The 15284-nt window shown below is 56.7% G+C and overlaps 2 protein-coding genes across 3 annotated transcripts; both read right to left on the bottom strand.

Moving 5' to 3' along the window:
• Positions 1-1098: 1098 nt before the first annotated feature.
• Positions 1099-3614, bottom strand: HOXB5 (homeobox B5). Its single transcript, XM_014833630.3, has 2 exons — positions 2996-3614; positions 1099-2310 (listed from the first exon to the last, which is right to left on the bottom strand). The coding sequence occupies exons 1-2, from the start codon at positions 3555-3557 to the stop codon at positions 2063-2065; spliced, it is 810 nt and encodes a 269-aa protein (XP_014689116.1). The 5' UTR covers positions 3558-3614; the 3' UTR covers positions 1099-2062.
• A 189-nt stretch (positions 3615-3803) lies between these two features.
• Positions 3804-14246, bottom strand: HOXB6 (homeobox B6). Of its 2 annotated transcripts, none has more exons than XM_070483082.1 (3): positions 14107-14245; positions 7473-7963; positions 3804-6438 (listed from the first exon to the last, which is right to left on the bottom strand). In XM_070483082.1, exons 2-3 carry the CDS (start codon positions 7885-7887, stop codon positions 6179-6181), a joined length of 675 nt encoding a protein of 224 aa, XP_070339183.1. In that variant the 5' UTR covers positions 7888-7963; positions 14107-14245; the 3' UTR covers positions 3804-6178. The 2 variants fall into 2 exon arrangements, with proteins under 2 accessions (XP_070339183.1, XP_070339182.1); XM_070483081.1 differs by having other exon boundaries at positions 3805-6438; positions 7473-7995; positions 14107-14246.
• Between the last annotated feature and the right edge of the window lie 1038 nt (positions 14247-15284).

Below are 15284 nucleotides of genomic sequence, written 5' to 3'. Positions count from 1 at the left end.
GCCGCCACCGCCTTCTGGGCTAGGAGAGCGCTCACCTACCTCTGCCCCCTTCCCCACCACAGCAAGCAGTTAAAGTGTCACTTAACATTCTGGAGAATGTGAAATATACCGCGCGGTGTCAACTCCCCAAAACCATAAAACTAACTTTATGGACCTCACGTGACTTTCTCGAGCCAGTGAGGGGTATCTGTCTGACTTCTCGGCGATTTTTACGATCTAACTTCGAGATAAAACCCCTATCCATTTGACATCTAAATGTCATAGCGACTTTTGGGATAGTTTGCTATGGACAAAGGGGAACAAAGTCAAGGGGTGAGGGGAAAGTAGGGCCCAGTAGAACCTCCACGACCCTCGGCTGCCTCCTCACCAGCTCCCCCTCCCCCCAGGTCCTGTAAGAAGTTGGGCCAAGCTGGAAGGGATTGACCGGGTAAGTGTCCAGACTTGACTCTTGCGCTCAGGGTGGAGGCTGACTTGGATGGAGAAGGACTGGGCCCTGGCCCTGGGCCAGTCTGGCTGGAGGGGAAACCAGGGGTCTTCCAGGAGGGACCCCAGCTCATAATCAAGAGGGAAGGTCAGTTGGGCCCCTGGAGAGAGGGAGCCCCTGATAAGTGTAGAGAAAACTAAAGATGAGAGGAAATCTTTGAAATCAAGCAGATTTTTACAATTTTTTTTGCCTTAGTGGGTGGCAGAGCTGAATTGGGATTTGGAGCAGGGGACAGCAGGACTGGGCAGGCCTGTGCCAAGCCCGAAAGGCCAGGGCCTCCTGCTCAGGTCTTAGGCCCAAATACTTTCCCTGAAGAGGTTTCCAGAGGCTTTTCTGGCTGGCTGGTGGAAGGCCAGGGTTGCATCCAGCTTAGCCTTCCTTGGCCCCAGCTCTAGCCCCACAGGGGGTTTCTGGGTCTCTCAGCCCCCCAGGCATGAAAGCCTGTACCCTGGCCCAAGCACTGCTGGCCAAGCAGGGACTTGGGCGGCTGTGAGGGGCTGCTGGTAAGCCTCCTGCTTTCCCTTCCTTACACCCCAGATCTATCAAGAATGGTCTAGGGTGTGCCTGGTGATGGGAGAGGCAGGCCGCCAGAGAAAAGACGAGTGGAAGGGCAGTGGAGTAGGGGAGACATTTATTTGACTTCAAGGAAAGCTACAAACAAATACCAAAAGCGAATCACTGAGACAGGCCCGGCAAAGACAGATTTCACACGGAGCACAGCATCCACTCACTCACTACAAATGGTCTTGGAAGCGAAATGGGTAGGGGGGAGGGGATGGGTCTGACCCAGACTATCCCCATATGTACAAGCTTTGGGCCCTCTATGCCAGACCCACGGATTCACAGAGAAATACACAAGACATTTTACACTGAGGATTATTTTTGTTTCCGTACACTCCCAGACCAGGCCCTGCAAGGCCTCCCCAGGCGGCAGGAAGTTAAATCTCACTATTTTACCTTCCCTCTTCTCAACATCACCTCTTTGGCCCTCCCTGGCCCCTTTCCACCCCAGAACCAAGCCACTGGGAGACTTGGGCCTGGGGAGCAGGGAGGGAGGAGGGTGGAAACAGACACAGTCATGGACTCCATCTCGGAGGCTAGCTCAGCTGGGCCCGGCGCTGCGGCACTACCCCACCTCAACTGCTGCCCCTTAGAGAAGTTTCAAGCTGAAACTCAAAATACAGCGATCATCCTTTTATAAATAAGTTAGAACACAGATGGGGAGGGGAGAGTTCACATTAAACATGCGAGTTTCTTTTTTTTCCTGGGGGAAGGAGTGCAACCACAGACACGAACATTCAGAAACACTGGCGGATTTGGGGCGAGCGGAGGGGAGTGGGGACCATGGAGGGAAAATAATTACCATTATTATTAACAATAATAACAAGATTAACCAGTCCAAGAGAGAGGGAGCCACAGGAAGACCTAAGACCAAACGAAAAATCGTAACACAAGGCCGGGGCGAGGCAGGCTCGTGGGACCGGTCCCCAGGGGGCAGCGGCAGCGTGGGGAGGCTTGGAGGGGCCAGGCTGGGGGCGGCGCGGGCTCTTGGGCCGCCCAGGGCTCCTCCCGGCAGGCTCAGGGCTGGAAGGCGCTGCCGGCTGTAGCCAGGCTCATACTTTTCAGTTTGTTGTCTTTCTTCCACTTCATGCGCCGGTTCTGGAACCATATCTTGATTTGGCGCTCGGACAGGCAGAGCGCGTGGGCGATCTCGATGCGCCGCCGCCGCGTCAGGTAGCGGTTGAAGTGGAACTCCTTCTCCAGCTCCAGGGTCTGGTAGCGGGTGTACGCGGTCCGGGCCCTTTTCCCGTCAGGCCCGGTCATATCTGGAGCAGATAGAGTAGAGCCGCGAGGCAACGTTATTCCGGTTAAGGGAGGGGGCACTGGGTGGGAGGGGGGCGTGGAGCAGGACCCAGGCGTCCCCAGCACCCAGCTCACCGCAGCTCCAATCCTCCCCACTCCAGACGCCCGCCTTCAAGCTTGCTTTCTGCACCCCCTTCTCCTACAGCCCCCACTTCTGCCGGCAGCGAATGCGCCCGGCTTTGTCTCTCGCTCCCTCCCTGTGCCTCACCCTTCGCTGGGCTCAGGCGGCCGCTCGCCCCGGGAGGGAGGAGAGGGGCTGCACTTTTGCCCTGGAAAGCTCGTTTTACTGCTGGCCCCTCCTTTGCTAGCGGCAGTCTCAAAATTTCGGGGGTAAGCAGGAACCTTCCCCATGTTATATAAACCCCATCCTTCATCCAAAAGCTAGGACAGCTGGGCGAATAAAACCTAAGCCGAATCTGGGAACAAATTATTAAAATACTCCTTCCCAGCCCCCCAGCTAAAGACCTTTCTCTCTCCACCCCCCCCCCCCCGGGCTATGAGGACCCTCTTAGAGATTTCTCCCTCTCTGGAAAAAATAAATCTCTATTTGAGGAAAAGCCAAGCTCTCCTGGCACCCGCACCCCCCCCCCCCAAACGCAGAGAAGGAAAGCCGAGAAGACAAAAAAAGGGAGCGAGAGCAAGAATTACCATGGCTGATATGAAGCTTCCTCATCCAGGGGAATATCTGCGGAGTCTGCCCCTCGGGCGCGGCTGTGGAGGTGGCCATGGGCTCTGGCTGTGCCCGGGCTAGGCTCGGGCTGCTTAGCTGGCTCGCCGCTTCCTCAGGCTCCGAGGACGCGCTGGCCTCGTCTATTTCGGTGAAATTGGCGCTGGAGCTGGCCGGGGTCGCCTGGTCGGAGGGGGACGAAGCAGAGGGCTTGGTGCCGTGGCTGTCGCCGTTGGTGCAGGGCAGGGACTCGGGCGAGGACAGGGAGCAGCTCGACGCCGCTTGCCTGAAGCGGGGCTCCTGGGCGGGCGCGGGGAAGGCGCGCGAGCTCTCGCCCACCGCCCCAAAGTGGCTGGAGGAGGCCGAGGAGCGGTTGACGCTGAGGTCCATCCCATTGTAATTGTAGCCGTAAGAGCCGGTGTGCATGGCAGCGGGATCCCTGTAAGAGCCGCTCAGAGAGCTGCCACTGCCATAATTTAGCAACTGATAGTCCGGGCCATTTGGATAACGCCCCGAGAAGGAGTTTACAAAGTACGAGCTCATTTGGGTGATTTTGGAGGGCTTGATTTGTGGATCGTGGTCGTTATAACCCTGTGCTTCACGATTTATGATGTATTAATGAATTATAGCGATGCACTGTACTTCGTTTTGCTATGTATGCGGCCAAATATGGGGGGGGGGGTTGGAAGGGGGATGGGGGGGCGTTAGGGAATCACGTGCTTTTGTTGACCAGTCGTAAATTCTCGCTGATGACCTCAAGAGGTAATTCATGCTCTATGGTTACAAATAATGACGATCCGAGAATCGTTAGGGCCGATTCAATGCGAGCCTCCGAGAGAGGGGGAAAAAAGGAGAAGGGGGAGAAACAGGGAGAAGGTTGGCGGCGGCCTCTGAGCAGAGCGCGCCACCTCCCGGCGATTGGCGGGAGCGCGGGCCGCAGACCGCCATGGCGGCGACGGCTGCCTTCCTGTTGGGTCCCTGCAACCGCCGGGCGAGAAAGAAACCCGGCCTAGGCTCACCAGCAGGGTTGAGTCTTTTAGAGGAGGGACCCTCTTGAGCCTTTAACCACCTTCTTGGGAGTGGAGTTAGTCTATTTGTGTCCTTCTCCCTGTCATTATTTTAACTCTGGATGAGATGATCAAAGATTGAGTTGCTTTTCCCTTACTCGGGCTTTGTAAGTCTCCGAGTTGGGGGCGGAAATGGGGAGGAGGGTTGGAAGATGTGTGTGAAAAACAATGGTTGCAACGGGGATCCCCCGCGAGCTCGGCCTGGCCTGCTTCATAACCAGGCTGCAGTGGCCCAGCCAAGGCGTCCAGGCCCAGCCGGCACGGCGGGGCCAGGGGTTCGAAGGAGAAGCTTTCACTTCTGGGCCCCAGAGAAGTTTGGAATCCTCTTCTTGACCTCCTCCCCATCCTTAGCCAGGCCCAGGGAATGACAGAGCAAGACAGGGACCCCAGAGGATGAGCAGGGCTGCAGCTAAGCGGCCTAGTCGCGGGGGAAAAAGGTGGCGGCGACCGCGTCAGCGGCTGGGGTTTAGATGGAAACGTGGTTCAGAGGGTTGACATCAAGGCAGGACCCCGTCCCTCCTGCCAGATGACTGCTCTTGCATCGGGAGGCCCCACGCGAGAGCCCGCGCTGGCGGCTGGGCAGTTTCAGGATCCGCCCGGCAGCCCACGCCTTCCCGGGAAGGGGTTCCGAGGGCCGGCGGCGCCTTCCTGAGCGCGCTGGGCGGCCCGAGACCAACGCAGCGGGGGCCCTTCTGCAGGGCGGCTATTTTCTTTAAAAATAAAAAAGGGAGAGAGAGGGAGGAGGAAGAAAGGAAAACAGTGTCCGCAGCATGCCGCCTGGGTGAGGGTGGGGGTGGGGAGAGAATGGGTCGTTTTTCGTTGAGGGGATGGCCACACCGCCTCATCACCTGGCCTCCTGTCTTCAGGTCTCCAAGGAGCAGGGGAAAGTCGTGCCCTTCGCCCTGCGCCTGGCGGCGGTCTCGCATTCCCCTACTTGTCGCTGAGCTCCTGCTTGAGGCAGGAAGGGGCGCCTGGAACCTCCAGCTGCGGGCCAAGAGATAGCCAGTGGCCCCGCTTTAGTCTCCGGAGCCACAGGCCCGGAGATGAGTGCCAAGGCCGGCGGAGATCAGGCCATGTGGACAGGCCAAAGGCCGTGGGCCTCCGCGAGCGCGAGGACAGAAAAGCCGGAGACCCGCCTGGCTCAGTCTCTGCAGGAGCTCCAGGCGAGGGGGCCTCGATGGTGGCCCTCCTGCCACGGACAAACGAGGAAATGCTAGAGAATAAGAGGGGAAATGGCCTTCTCCGTCCCCCAAGTCTGCACCGGGAGAAACGGTTCTGAGCCTCAGCACCGGGGAGGCGCGGCGCTGGAGCCGGGGCGGGACCGCTCCAGCCTTTATCTCAACTGTAACTTCCGAGTCTTGTCGGCCCGCTGGGCCGACCAGGGCTCCTGCTTTTGCTGCAGAGCTTCCGGCACGGGGACGATGGGGTGGCGTGAGGGCGGGGGAGTGGCAGGGGAGGAGCAGAGGTGACTGAGCGGCGAGTTTTTACGTCTTTATTATTATTATTATTATTAATATTAATATTATTACCGAAGTATTTCACGTCCAGAGCTAAGACAAGACTACAAACACAACACATAGAAAATTAATAAAATAGAACTTTGTTTTCTTCTGAGGCTCCTCTTCTTACTTCTAGGTAGTATGTGCTCCTTCCAGTGGCTTTGGGGAGGGGGTGGGAGAGAGGTCTGGGGTCAGGGAGTCTTCGAGGCCCCCGCTGAGGGGACTGCGAATCTACCATTGAACCGTGCACGGGGGACATGGACGAAATGAGACGCGACACGGACAAGAGTATTTTGCTCTGCTTCCAGGAAACACCAAGTGAGTTCGGTCCTCAGTTCTCACGGGGAGCCTGATCGGGCGGAGGCGGGTTCCACCGGGTTGGAGGGGGTGAGCGGGCTGCTGGGTGGGCTCAGGCGGCACGGCCTCCCAGCCCCCAGCTAGAGCTCTGCGGGTGGGGGGCGTCCAGGAGAGCGCTGGGCCCCGCCTGTCTTGCGCTGGAGAGCAGGTCCCCGGGCGCCCCCACCCGCAGAGCCTCCACCGGGCTCTCGATGCCCCACAGGCCTCTCCCTTACACGTTCCCCCTCCCTTTCCAGCGCCTTCATTCGGCTGGTTTTTCTTCCTCCTCCTCGGCACTGAGCTGAGACGCGCTGAGCAGTTTGCTCTCCTTTTTCCACTTCATGCGCCGGTTCTGGAACCAGATCTTGATCTGCCGCTCAGTCAGGCACAGGGCGTGCGCGATCTCGATGCGCCGCCGCCGGGTCAGGTAGCGATTGTAGTGAAACTCCTTCTCCAGCTCCAGGGTCTGGTAGCGGGTGTAAGTCTGGCGGCCACGGCGGCCGCTGGGCCCAAAGGAGGAACCTGTTACGCAGAAAGGAGATGCTGAGGCCTGGGGTCACCAGGGCCAGAGCCCCCCTCCCCCACTCAACCCTCAAACACGGACTCCAGCCTGTCTCGGGATGCCCTCCACTCTCTGGTTCCCTGCCCCTCCTCACTCCTCCAGCGCCCCCTCCAGATTCCCTCCGGGTCTCCCAGGCCTGCGCCTCCAGTCTAGACTCTCGATGGGGGGATGGGAGGAGCAGTTTAAAATCCCACCTGAGCCTAAGGGGAGGGGCTGGGGAAGTACTGGCCAGGTGTGTCTCTTCCTAGCCGCATCTTTTCTTTCCATCCATCTGGTTCCGCTACCACCCTATGATAGATTCCGGCCCTTAATCCGTAATGACTTGGATCGATCCATAGTCGGCATTAACGGCTCCTCACTTTCGTGTCCTTCTAATGGACATCAATTTGGGACTTAAGGCCGACAAATAATCCAACCTGAGACTCAGGCGCCTGCTTCTCCCTGTCTCCCCCTCGGCCCGCTCCCTCTCTCTTTCTTCCCCTTATTCTCCCTCCCTCCTCTGACTACCACCCCTTTCCTGGTGCCTCATCTTTCCCCAGCCCCCGACCCCCAGGGAAACACAGTCCGGGACAGACTCAAGTCTCTGCCAGCGTCACGCCGCCCCCTTCCCATGACGCACTCCGTTTTTAAGGGAAGAGTCTTTGGGTGGGGGACCCGACCAGGGCTGGGGGCGCCAAGGGAAAGGCAAGCCCGTGACAGCAGCCCCTGCCCCCTTCCCTGACCCGGAATCCCGCTCTGGCCTGATACTCCCAGAGAGCCCACTCGCTCCCCCTGGCTCCGAGTGCAGCTGGGACTTTGCAAACTTTGTAACTCCTGAGGGCGAAAGGACAGAGCGGGAGACCCAGTGCAGGCGCCCAATCTCCTCTCGGCTCCTCACTGAGACGCCCACCTAGCACCCTGGGGGAGAAGGGGGGGGCGGGGAAGCCTTCCTAGTCCTGTCTCCCGGAGGTGGAGACCCGCGGGGGTCTGGGCGAGGGCGAGAAGTCTCACTCACTGTTGCACGAATTCATCCGCTGCATCCAGGGGTAGACCGGAGTGGAGCACTTCTGCTCCTCGGTCTCGCCGAACACGCTCTTGTCCTGCGCACAGTCGGACTTCCGCGGCTCGGGGTGGAACGGGGGCGGCTCGTCGGCGCCCGAGAGCGCGCAGGCCGACTCCTTCTCGCGGTAGAAGGCCGGCGCCGGCCCGTAGTCGCAGGGCGCCGCTCGGCCGTAGCCGCCGCCAGCCGGCGGGTAATAGGAGGAAGAGGCAAAGCCCTTGTCCTGGCCGGGCCCGGGCCCATAGGGCGCGGGGTAGTGCCTCAGCGGGTCCGCATAGCCCGACGAGTAGAGCGGTAGCTGGCCCAGGAAGGACTCCTGCCCGCTGGCCAGAGTGACGGGGAAGGTGGAGTTCACGAAATAGGAACTCATTGGGAGGGGAGGCGCGCGGCCGCTGCTGCTTCGCCGGCTTTATGATTTGTTGTGTTTTATAGTCCGAGCGCCGCGCCTATTAGTAGTATATCTGAGATTGGGTTTTAGCTGAGGGGGGATGGCGAGGTGCCAGTGAGGGCCAGAAGGAAATACAACCATCTGATCCAACACTGACCAATGGCAGAAGCAGGAATTGTCAAATAGCACCCAGGAGGAGCGCAGCCCGCACGAGGGACCCGCGCACAAACCTATCAACCTTTTTTTTCCTCCTTCTTCTCCTTCTCCTTTCTGTCTCTCCCCAACAACACGACACGTCCTATTCCACCTACGTAGGATCTGCGAAGGACGCGTCTGTGCCTTTGCGGGAGGAGGAAGCATTTGGATGGAGACCACCCCATCCCCCAGTGATTAAATAAATATATCCCTCCCCTCCCCACGCAGGATAGGAAAAAGTTAATTGTGTTTTCAGAAAAGTTAACCCCTGCGTTGCTCGAGCCCCATTCCCTCGAGGGAAGGGTGGGTAAATGTGCCTGAATCTCGAATCTTAATCTCGTTAGGAAAGGACTAAAGGAGAAGGTTTATTTCTCCGGTTTTGTATTAGTAGAGGGAAGAAGAGTTCTCCACTAATGGCATCGTTTTCAGAAAGAGAAGCTAAAGAAGAAACACTCTTTCTTAGGTTTTGAGAACCGTTTTTCCTGCTTCTCAGATCTACTGTCTCCTCCAAGCCGAGGTCTATTCTTCCTGCTTCTCCACAACTCTTATGGTCTGAGGGGCAGGCCAGAGCCTGCTGCTCAGAGGACCCAGAGGCCGGGAAATGGAAAGAGGGTCTGAGCCCAAGCCTCTCCCTTTGGCTCTGCAGCTAGGCTAGGAGCTTCTTGGAAGACTAAGGCTGCCGCTGCCCAAGACACCCCGCCTGGTTCTAGTATGTACTGCTCGCTCTTGGCACGGGAAGGGGCACTGGGGAAGCAGACTAGCTGGCTTCTCACTTAGGGATATGGACAGGAGTGAGGGGCATCCCCCAGCCTCGGTTTGTCTGATCCCTCTCCTGTCTGCAATCCTCACTGGACCCCCACCTCCTACCCCAGAAGACACGAGTGTTCTGGGCTACAGATTCATAGAAATCAAGACTGTCTCAGTAAGTGAATCCGGGGAGGAAACTGTTCCTTCTCCAATTTGGGGTCCTCAAACCCTCCTGATACCTGAGGCAATCAGAGACCACCGGAAAGAGAGGTGCTCGCACTCCTTTTCTAGGTCTCTCCAGAAGCTGGCAGTTCTTTTTAAAATTAATTTTCCAAGACTTGATTTTGCTTTAGTTTTATAATTGAGGGAGGGATGTTTGGGTCCTCCTGGGGACTCAGCAGGCAGTTTACAACTATCAGCCTGCATCCCCTCTCCAGATGCTCACCACCCTTCTGTCTGTCTCTCAGCATCTCTACAATCCCTCCGACACCCCATGTTTGTATCACCAGCTTTGCTGCCCTACAAGCTTGGGTGTGAGAGAGAGTGTATGTCTCTGGCTCCCTCTCTCCAGTGCTCACTCTCCCTCTCTCACCTAAGGAAAATGAGCATTGAAGCCAGGCTGGAAGACTGAGCCACAACGTATTTTCAACATTCTAATATGCATGTGGAGGCCGGGCACTAAAGAGTGAGAACCTCCAGACCTGGGGCCAGGAATGGTTCAGGGTATGAGACAAAGTCGGATGATGAAAGGGCTAGACTGACCCTCCTCTGCCTTGTTCTTTGGATTCCTTTTTATGAGCCACCTCTACCCACTGAAGACAGCACAAAACACTAGGGAAAGTGGTGGAGGGCTGAGATTGGTGACCAAGGATGGAAACTTGGTTGGTTGTAAAGTGGCCTGCAAGGTTCCCTGAATTGAGGACAAATTCTAGGCTGCAGCTTCATGGCCAAGTGGCGATCCCTGGATATCCCAGTGACCACTTCCTAGCCCACCTCTGGGGGGGGGGGGGTTATCAAGATTTAAGAAAATAAACTCAAGCCTCCTAATGATGGAGGATCATAAACGCTCCATTCTAGCTGAGATTGGGCCCACTCCTAGAGAGGAATGGGGAATATTTGGGCAGGGGAGCAAGGTGGAGAAAGTGCCCATGTGCACCTCCCTTCTCCCTGCCACTGAGGCTGGGCCTTGGGCCTCAGCCCTCCCTGCCTCCTCCCTGGCCACAATATCCCCATCCTAGGACTGGACTGAGTGGGCTTTCCTGTGGAGTCTGGACAAAGTAAGATGCGGTGAGGGAGGGAGGCTTCCTCTGGGATAGAAGCACAAAAATCACCTTACCCTTAGAGTTGCTGCCCCAAATTAACCTCACCTCTGCAGGTTGCCTGTCATAAGACGGAGCCGCAAAGGCAGGGCCTGGGCGCCTGGAGTCCGGCATGAAAGGAAATAGCGCCTCATCGCTCTTATCTAAGCCCAGAGGTATTTATGAGCGTTTATTCGTCTGATCCGTTTGTTTGGGAGAAAGAGCAGGCAGGCAGGGCCCGGCCAGAGGCCGCCTGGTTTCTGGAGCCTGGTCTCTACGAATCTGTCTGTGGCTCGGTCCACCGCCGTCTGTCTGTCTCCAAGGGGGAATATGTAAATACACAGCAGGCACGGCTGTCTGCCGGTCTGGGGTGTCTCTCCCTGCCTCAATGAGGAAGTGTGTATGGAGAGGTGGATCTAAATGTGTACTGAGTCTGAGTACACAACAGAAGGATTATACAGAAACCCCACAGGCGGGATTTATAATTCTAATTTTCTGTACTTCGGGTCTGCGGTCCTGTGGCTGCACACACATTCCCGCTCCCGGGGAAATATCCAAGTTGTATTCGGCTCAGGAGTAAAACTCTCCTGTCTGGGTAACCTCAGGGAGGGGTCTCTGTATATGGATGGAGGGGAGGAGGACTGAGACATTGTCCAGGCTTCCCATTTCCTCTGGCTACAGAGCTGCCCCCACCCCCAGCTCTTTGGGTTGTGGGCACCTTTCCCTTCCTCACTCTCAACTCTGGCTGGGGTGGGGCGACTTAAAATATCTCACCCTAGTTCTTGCCCTGGACTCTGGGTTTGGGGAACATAATATTCCCAGAGGGAGCAGTGTGGCTGCTCCCAACCTCTGGGAGCTGTTTAGATGGGACATTGGCTTGAAATTGTCCGGTCCAAAGCTGCTTACAAAGACCTCATTTCCATTATGCAAATGAACGGCATAGTCTGTGATCTTGAGGGGGGAGTGGGCGGTGGCGCGGCTCGCTCTCCCGGTTCCTCCCCTGGGTCCAGGGGCACCCTGGAGCAGAGCCTCAAGTATTTCAACCCTGTCTACCAGCTGCCTTCCCCTCCCTACCTGTCTTTCGGATTACCCATAAGAAAAAATCTCCGAGCGGCCCAAGACTTTCGGGGTGCGCTCCCTCGGGGCCTCCCGCGCTGGGGCCGAGCCTTCTAGCCGCCAGAAAGTCACTCTCGCTGCAGAAAAGCTGAAAAGGCTGCTCCTGCGGCCCAGACTCAGGAGGCGCCGAAGACGTGGGGCAGACACCGGAGCGTTTGCCCCCAGCACCGCCGGGCCCCTGGACTTCGGCAGCTCCGGGCCAGACCCTAGTAACACCTCAGCTTGCCTGGCACCACAGGCAATTTCCTGGAGCCCCCGCCCAGGAACTGGGGCCACAGCACCTTGAAAGGAGCGGCCAGAGCTTCCTCCTGCGGCTTGAAAGCCCGAGCTAATCAGTAACCCGTGAGACAGGGGCCAATATTCAAAGGCGGCAGCAGAGGCGCGCACCCCGCCCTCGCCACCCCCTTCTGGGAAAGCGGTCGAGTTAAGCGGGTGTGAGGGGTCCGGCAGGAACGGAAATAACAATGGTTTGGTTCCCTAATGATTGATTCCCACTCCCACTCTCAATTTTTTTCGCAAAGCATGTTTGTGTCGATTTCGCCTGAAACGATCGAGAATGGGGGAGGGGACCCACACTCACTTGCAGACACCAACAGTTTCCAGAAAACTCGGCTCGATTCCTTCATCGAGGACTCACCGGCCAAGGAACTGGCAAGACCCACCAGCCAACCCGGAGAAAACAGACCCGGTTTGTCTTTTGACAACCGAGTGGAACTGCTGAGGCCGGCAACTCCCCTGCCGGCCCCCTCCCTTGGCCGAGAAGAAAACCAAATAAACCTCGAACAGCCTTGGCCTCGGATCTCTCGAGCGGCCCGGATGATCCCCTCTCCCGCCTGGGTTGCGGGGGAGGAAGGGCTCACGGCTCTGATCCCCCAACCCTTTGATTCAGGGCCCCCTGCCCGCGGGATGCAGTACTAGTTCTCTTTAAATAAGCCCTGGAAAAAGCCGCTTCCTCAGCCAGTCGCCAGGTTGGGAGCTGGGATGGAGAGGGCGGACGAGAGGGATACTTGTTCTCTAATCCACACGCGGGCGATCGGGAACCAAGATCCAGCGGAAAGCGACAATCCGGGCCTGAAATCCCCCCGAATATCCCGCCAAACCTGAGCGGCCCGGGCTCCAGGCGTCGGGCGCGGTTCAGCAGCGACGCGGGGCTCGCGGCGCGGAAGCCGCATGTCTCCGAACGGACGGTAGATGGCAGCAAACCGCATAATTTGGGTCAGAGCATACTAAGGGATGATTTATACCCCGCAAAGACTCCAGGAGAAAAAGACCTTTAGTCTGGGTTGGTTTGTGGGATTTTTCCTTTGAGAATAGGCTCCGAGTGCCGTGGGTGCTGGCCGAGAACTTCTCTCGCTACGCAGCCAAGGGGTTCCTCCAGGCACCAAGTGCGGGCCTGCTTTCAGGTCATCTACCTGTGCCTCCAGGGGCCCCCTCCTGTGCCACAAGTGGCTGCGTCGCTGTCTTCCCAGCTCAAGACTGAGAGAGCCAACATACCCCCACACACCCCAGACCCTGCCATCCCTGGGCAACCAGATGCCCGAGGCTGAATGCTCTGGTCTTTAAACAGAGAAAAGCAGTCACCTATTTGTGCAAACTAAATCAGTCTTTCCTGTCCTCCGTGCCCAAAATCGCTTATTTCTAGGCTGGAAGATTCCCCAGAAACCCTCTCACTCTATTTTTAAGTCTTCACCTCGCGGCTTTCGCCTTCTTTCCACCCCATCAGCTACTTGAGGGATCTGTCTCCCGCCCAAAATGGTTCTTCTCCGCCTCCCCCCTCAGGAGGTCTGGCTAGGGAATGAAATCAGGCGCCGGAGGGACAGGACTAGCTGTCTGAGCTCAGCGCCAGGCAGCTTTCCAGTCTGCACGCCGTCAGGTCCCTTAATTTTTTTTTTTAAATTCTTGTTTTTGTTTACAAGCCTAAAACAACAACACTCTAAACAGCTTCTTCACAATCGCCACACACAAGAAAGTTTGAAATGATTTCACGTCAGATACACACATGGCAGTTTTCTCCTCCACCGAAATCCACACACCCCATACCAATAAAACACAAGTAATAGAATCAATATTACACAGAAGCCAACACGTTGTAACCTACCGCGTCAAAACCACAAAATTGTCTCCCTGCAGAGCGAGGCTTCCTCCTGTGCAAGTGGTGAGAGACCTGGGCATTCTCAAGCAGGCTTCCTGGGGGGGTCTTGCTCGATTTGGGTGCCTCCACCCACTACCCTTTAATTTCAGAAATATCTCCTCCGCAGGGAGATAATGAGCATTTCTCTGTGAATTGTTCTTTCTGTGTCTCTCTAGCCTACTCCTCGCCCTCGCCAGCCTAGGCCCTCCAGAGACCAGGACTCCCTCCAGCGCCACCGCCCCTCGTGCCAATGCTGCTGGGAAATCGCTGATACCCTCACCGGGCAAGAGAACTGCGCGGGGCAACTGGGGGCGGCCGGGACAAGGGAAGGATGGTGGGAGGGGGAGGGGGAGGGGGCGCAAACCACGGAGGCCATAGCAACCGGCTTCTGCGGGCGCCCAGAAGCCCAGACACCCCCATCCTCTCTTTCACAGCCCCTTCGCTTGAGCCTCTCCTCCCAGCTTAAAAAGGCGACTTAGAGCTCGCCTCTGTGTCCCCTTTCGGTTCCTCTTCCCGTCTTCCCTGCCTTGGCTCCCCCTCCAGGAAGCAGCCACCCTTCTCTCGGTCACCGAATATCCTGGGAAGCCTCTCCCTATAGCGCCCAGAGGTGGGGTTCGGCCCCGTCTTGGAGTGGGGGAGGGAGACAAACCCAAGCCCCACCCCCTATAAAATTGATGCAAAAGAATAAGAAGAGAATTGTAGAATCTCCCTTACCTTTGCAGACCTTGGGATTTTTTTCCTCCGGTTGAAAGGGGTGGGGAGGAAGGAGGGGAAAAAAAGAGCGTTCGGTTTCGTCTTCATCTTCCCGATAATATTGTCCCAACCTGAGAGCCGTCGCTTCCCCTTCTCTGACTTGGGAGAGAGGGTGTTTCGATTTTCTGATATTTGCATAGAAAATGGAGTAAGTTCTGGCTTTGAAAAATGGTATCAGGCTGCGGTCCTGGGCAGATTGTCCATTTACCCTCCATGATGACTAAAATCCCAGATCAGCAAGCAAATTAACTTAGAAATTAAAATTATTTTTGGTTCTCTCTTTTGTGTAATTCCCACCCCTCCTGCCCTCTCTCTCTCTCTTTTCCTCTCCCCCCCTCTCTCTTTTGCTTTATCGAGCTGATACTGAAGTATAAAAATATCAAGAGGCTGGAGCCCTGAAGGACGACAGTGCTCCGACCTAGGTGTGGTGTCCAAAAGAATGCTGCATTATAACCACCAGGGAAATGATAAAAAGTTCATGTTCACGACCGCCCGGCCACATGACCGGCGCCGGCCAATCGGCGGATTCAACCACTCATAAACTTCTATCACAAAGTTGTAAATTTTCATAAAACAACAAGGAATTTATTGCATTTCTTCATGGCTGCTCCACCAGCAACCCTTTTCTCAGTCGCCATCTTCTTTTCTTCTCCTTCTCGCTTTTTGGGGAAACCCCATGCAGAGAAGGGCTGAGATTTGGGGTGCAAGGGAATCAGGCGGAGGAGCCACAAGGGTTCAGCTGGGAAGGGTCTCCTTTTCGGAACCTCCCTATTCTCGAAGGAGCTCTCCTCGCTCTTCTAGTAAAAATTCACCCCAAATCCTCCACACAGGGACCATTCTAAGACAATTTGGGGGTGAGTCGGAAGCAGCATGCGGTGTCCAGACTTGCCATTTACATCAGGGCAAAATGAAAGCTTCAGCGCCCCTCTCCGCCTCTGCACGCCGCCCTCGTTCCCAGCCCTATAGATGGCGGGACCCCTACCTGTGAGGCTTGTAGCATTGCGGGTGTGGGGGCCCTAGATCCCCTAGGGCCTAGTTTTTGCCCCCCAGGAGGAACGGTGGCCCGGATGGAGGCCAAGGCGGACAGTCTAGCAAGCGGATTCTCGCCTCCACACCCCAGAATTTGGAGGCGGGTAAAG

Source organism: Equus asinus, chromosome 13 (assembly GCF_041296235.1).
Source record: "Equus asinus isolate D_3611 breed Donkey chromosome 13, EquAss-T2T_v2, whole genome shotgun sequence".
In the NCBI taxonomy this organism is placed as follows: domain Eukaryota; kingdom Metazoa; phylum Chordata; class Mammalia; order Perissodactyla; family Equidae; genus Equus; species Equus asinus.
This window is presented reverse-complemented; position numbering and strand designations above follow the sequence as displayed.

Coding starts and splice junctions, on each gene's coding strand:
- HOXB6 (XM_070483081.1), bottom strand. CDS start 7,887: ATGAGTTCCTATTTCGTGAACTCCACCTTCCCCGTCACTCTGGCCAGC. Junction 6,439..7,472: donor GCGGATGAATTCGTGCAACA/GTGAGTGAGACT, acceptor TCTGCGTAACAG/GTTCCTCCTTTGGGCCCAGC.
- HOXB5 (XM_014833630.3), bottom strand. CDS start 3,557: ATGAGCTCGTACTTTGTAAACTCCTTCTCGGGGCGTTATCCAAATGGC. Junction 2,311..2,995: donor GAAGCTTCATATCAGCCATG/GTAATTCTTGCT, acceptor TATCTGCTCCAG/ATATGACCGGGCCTGACGGG.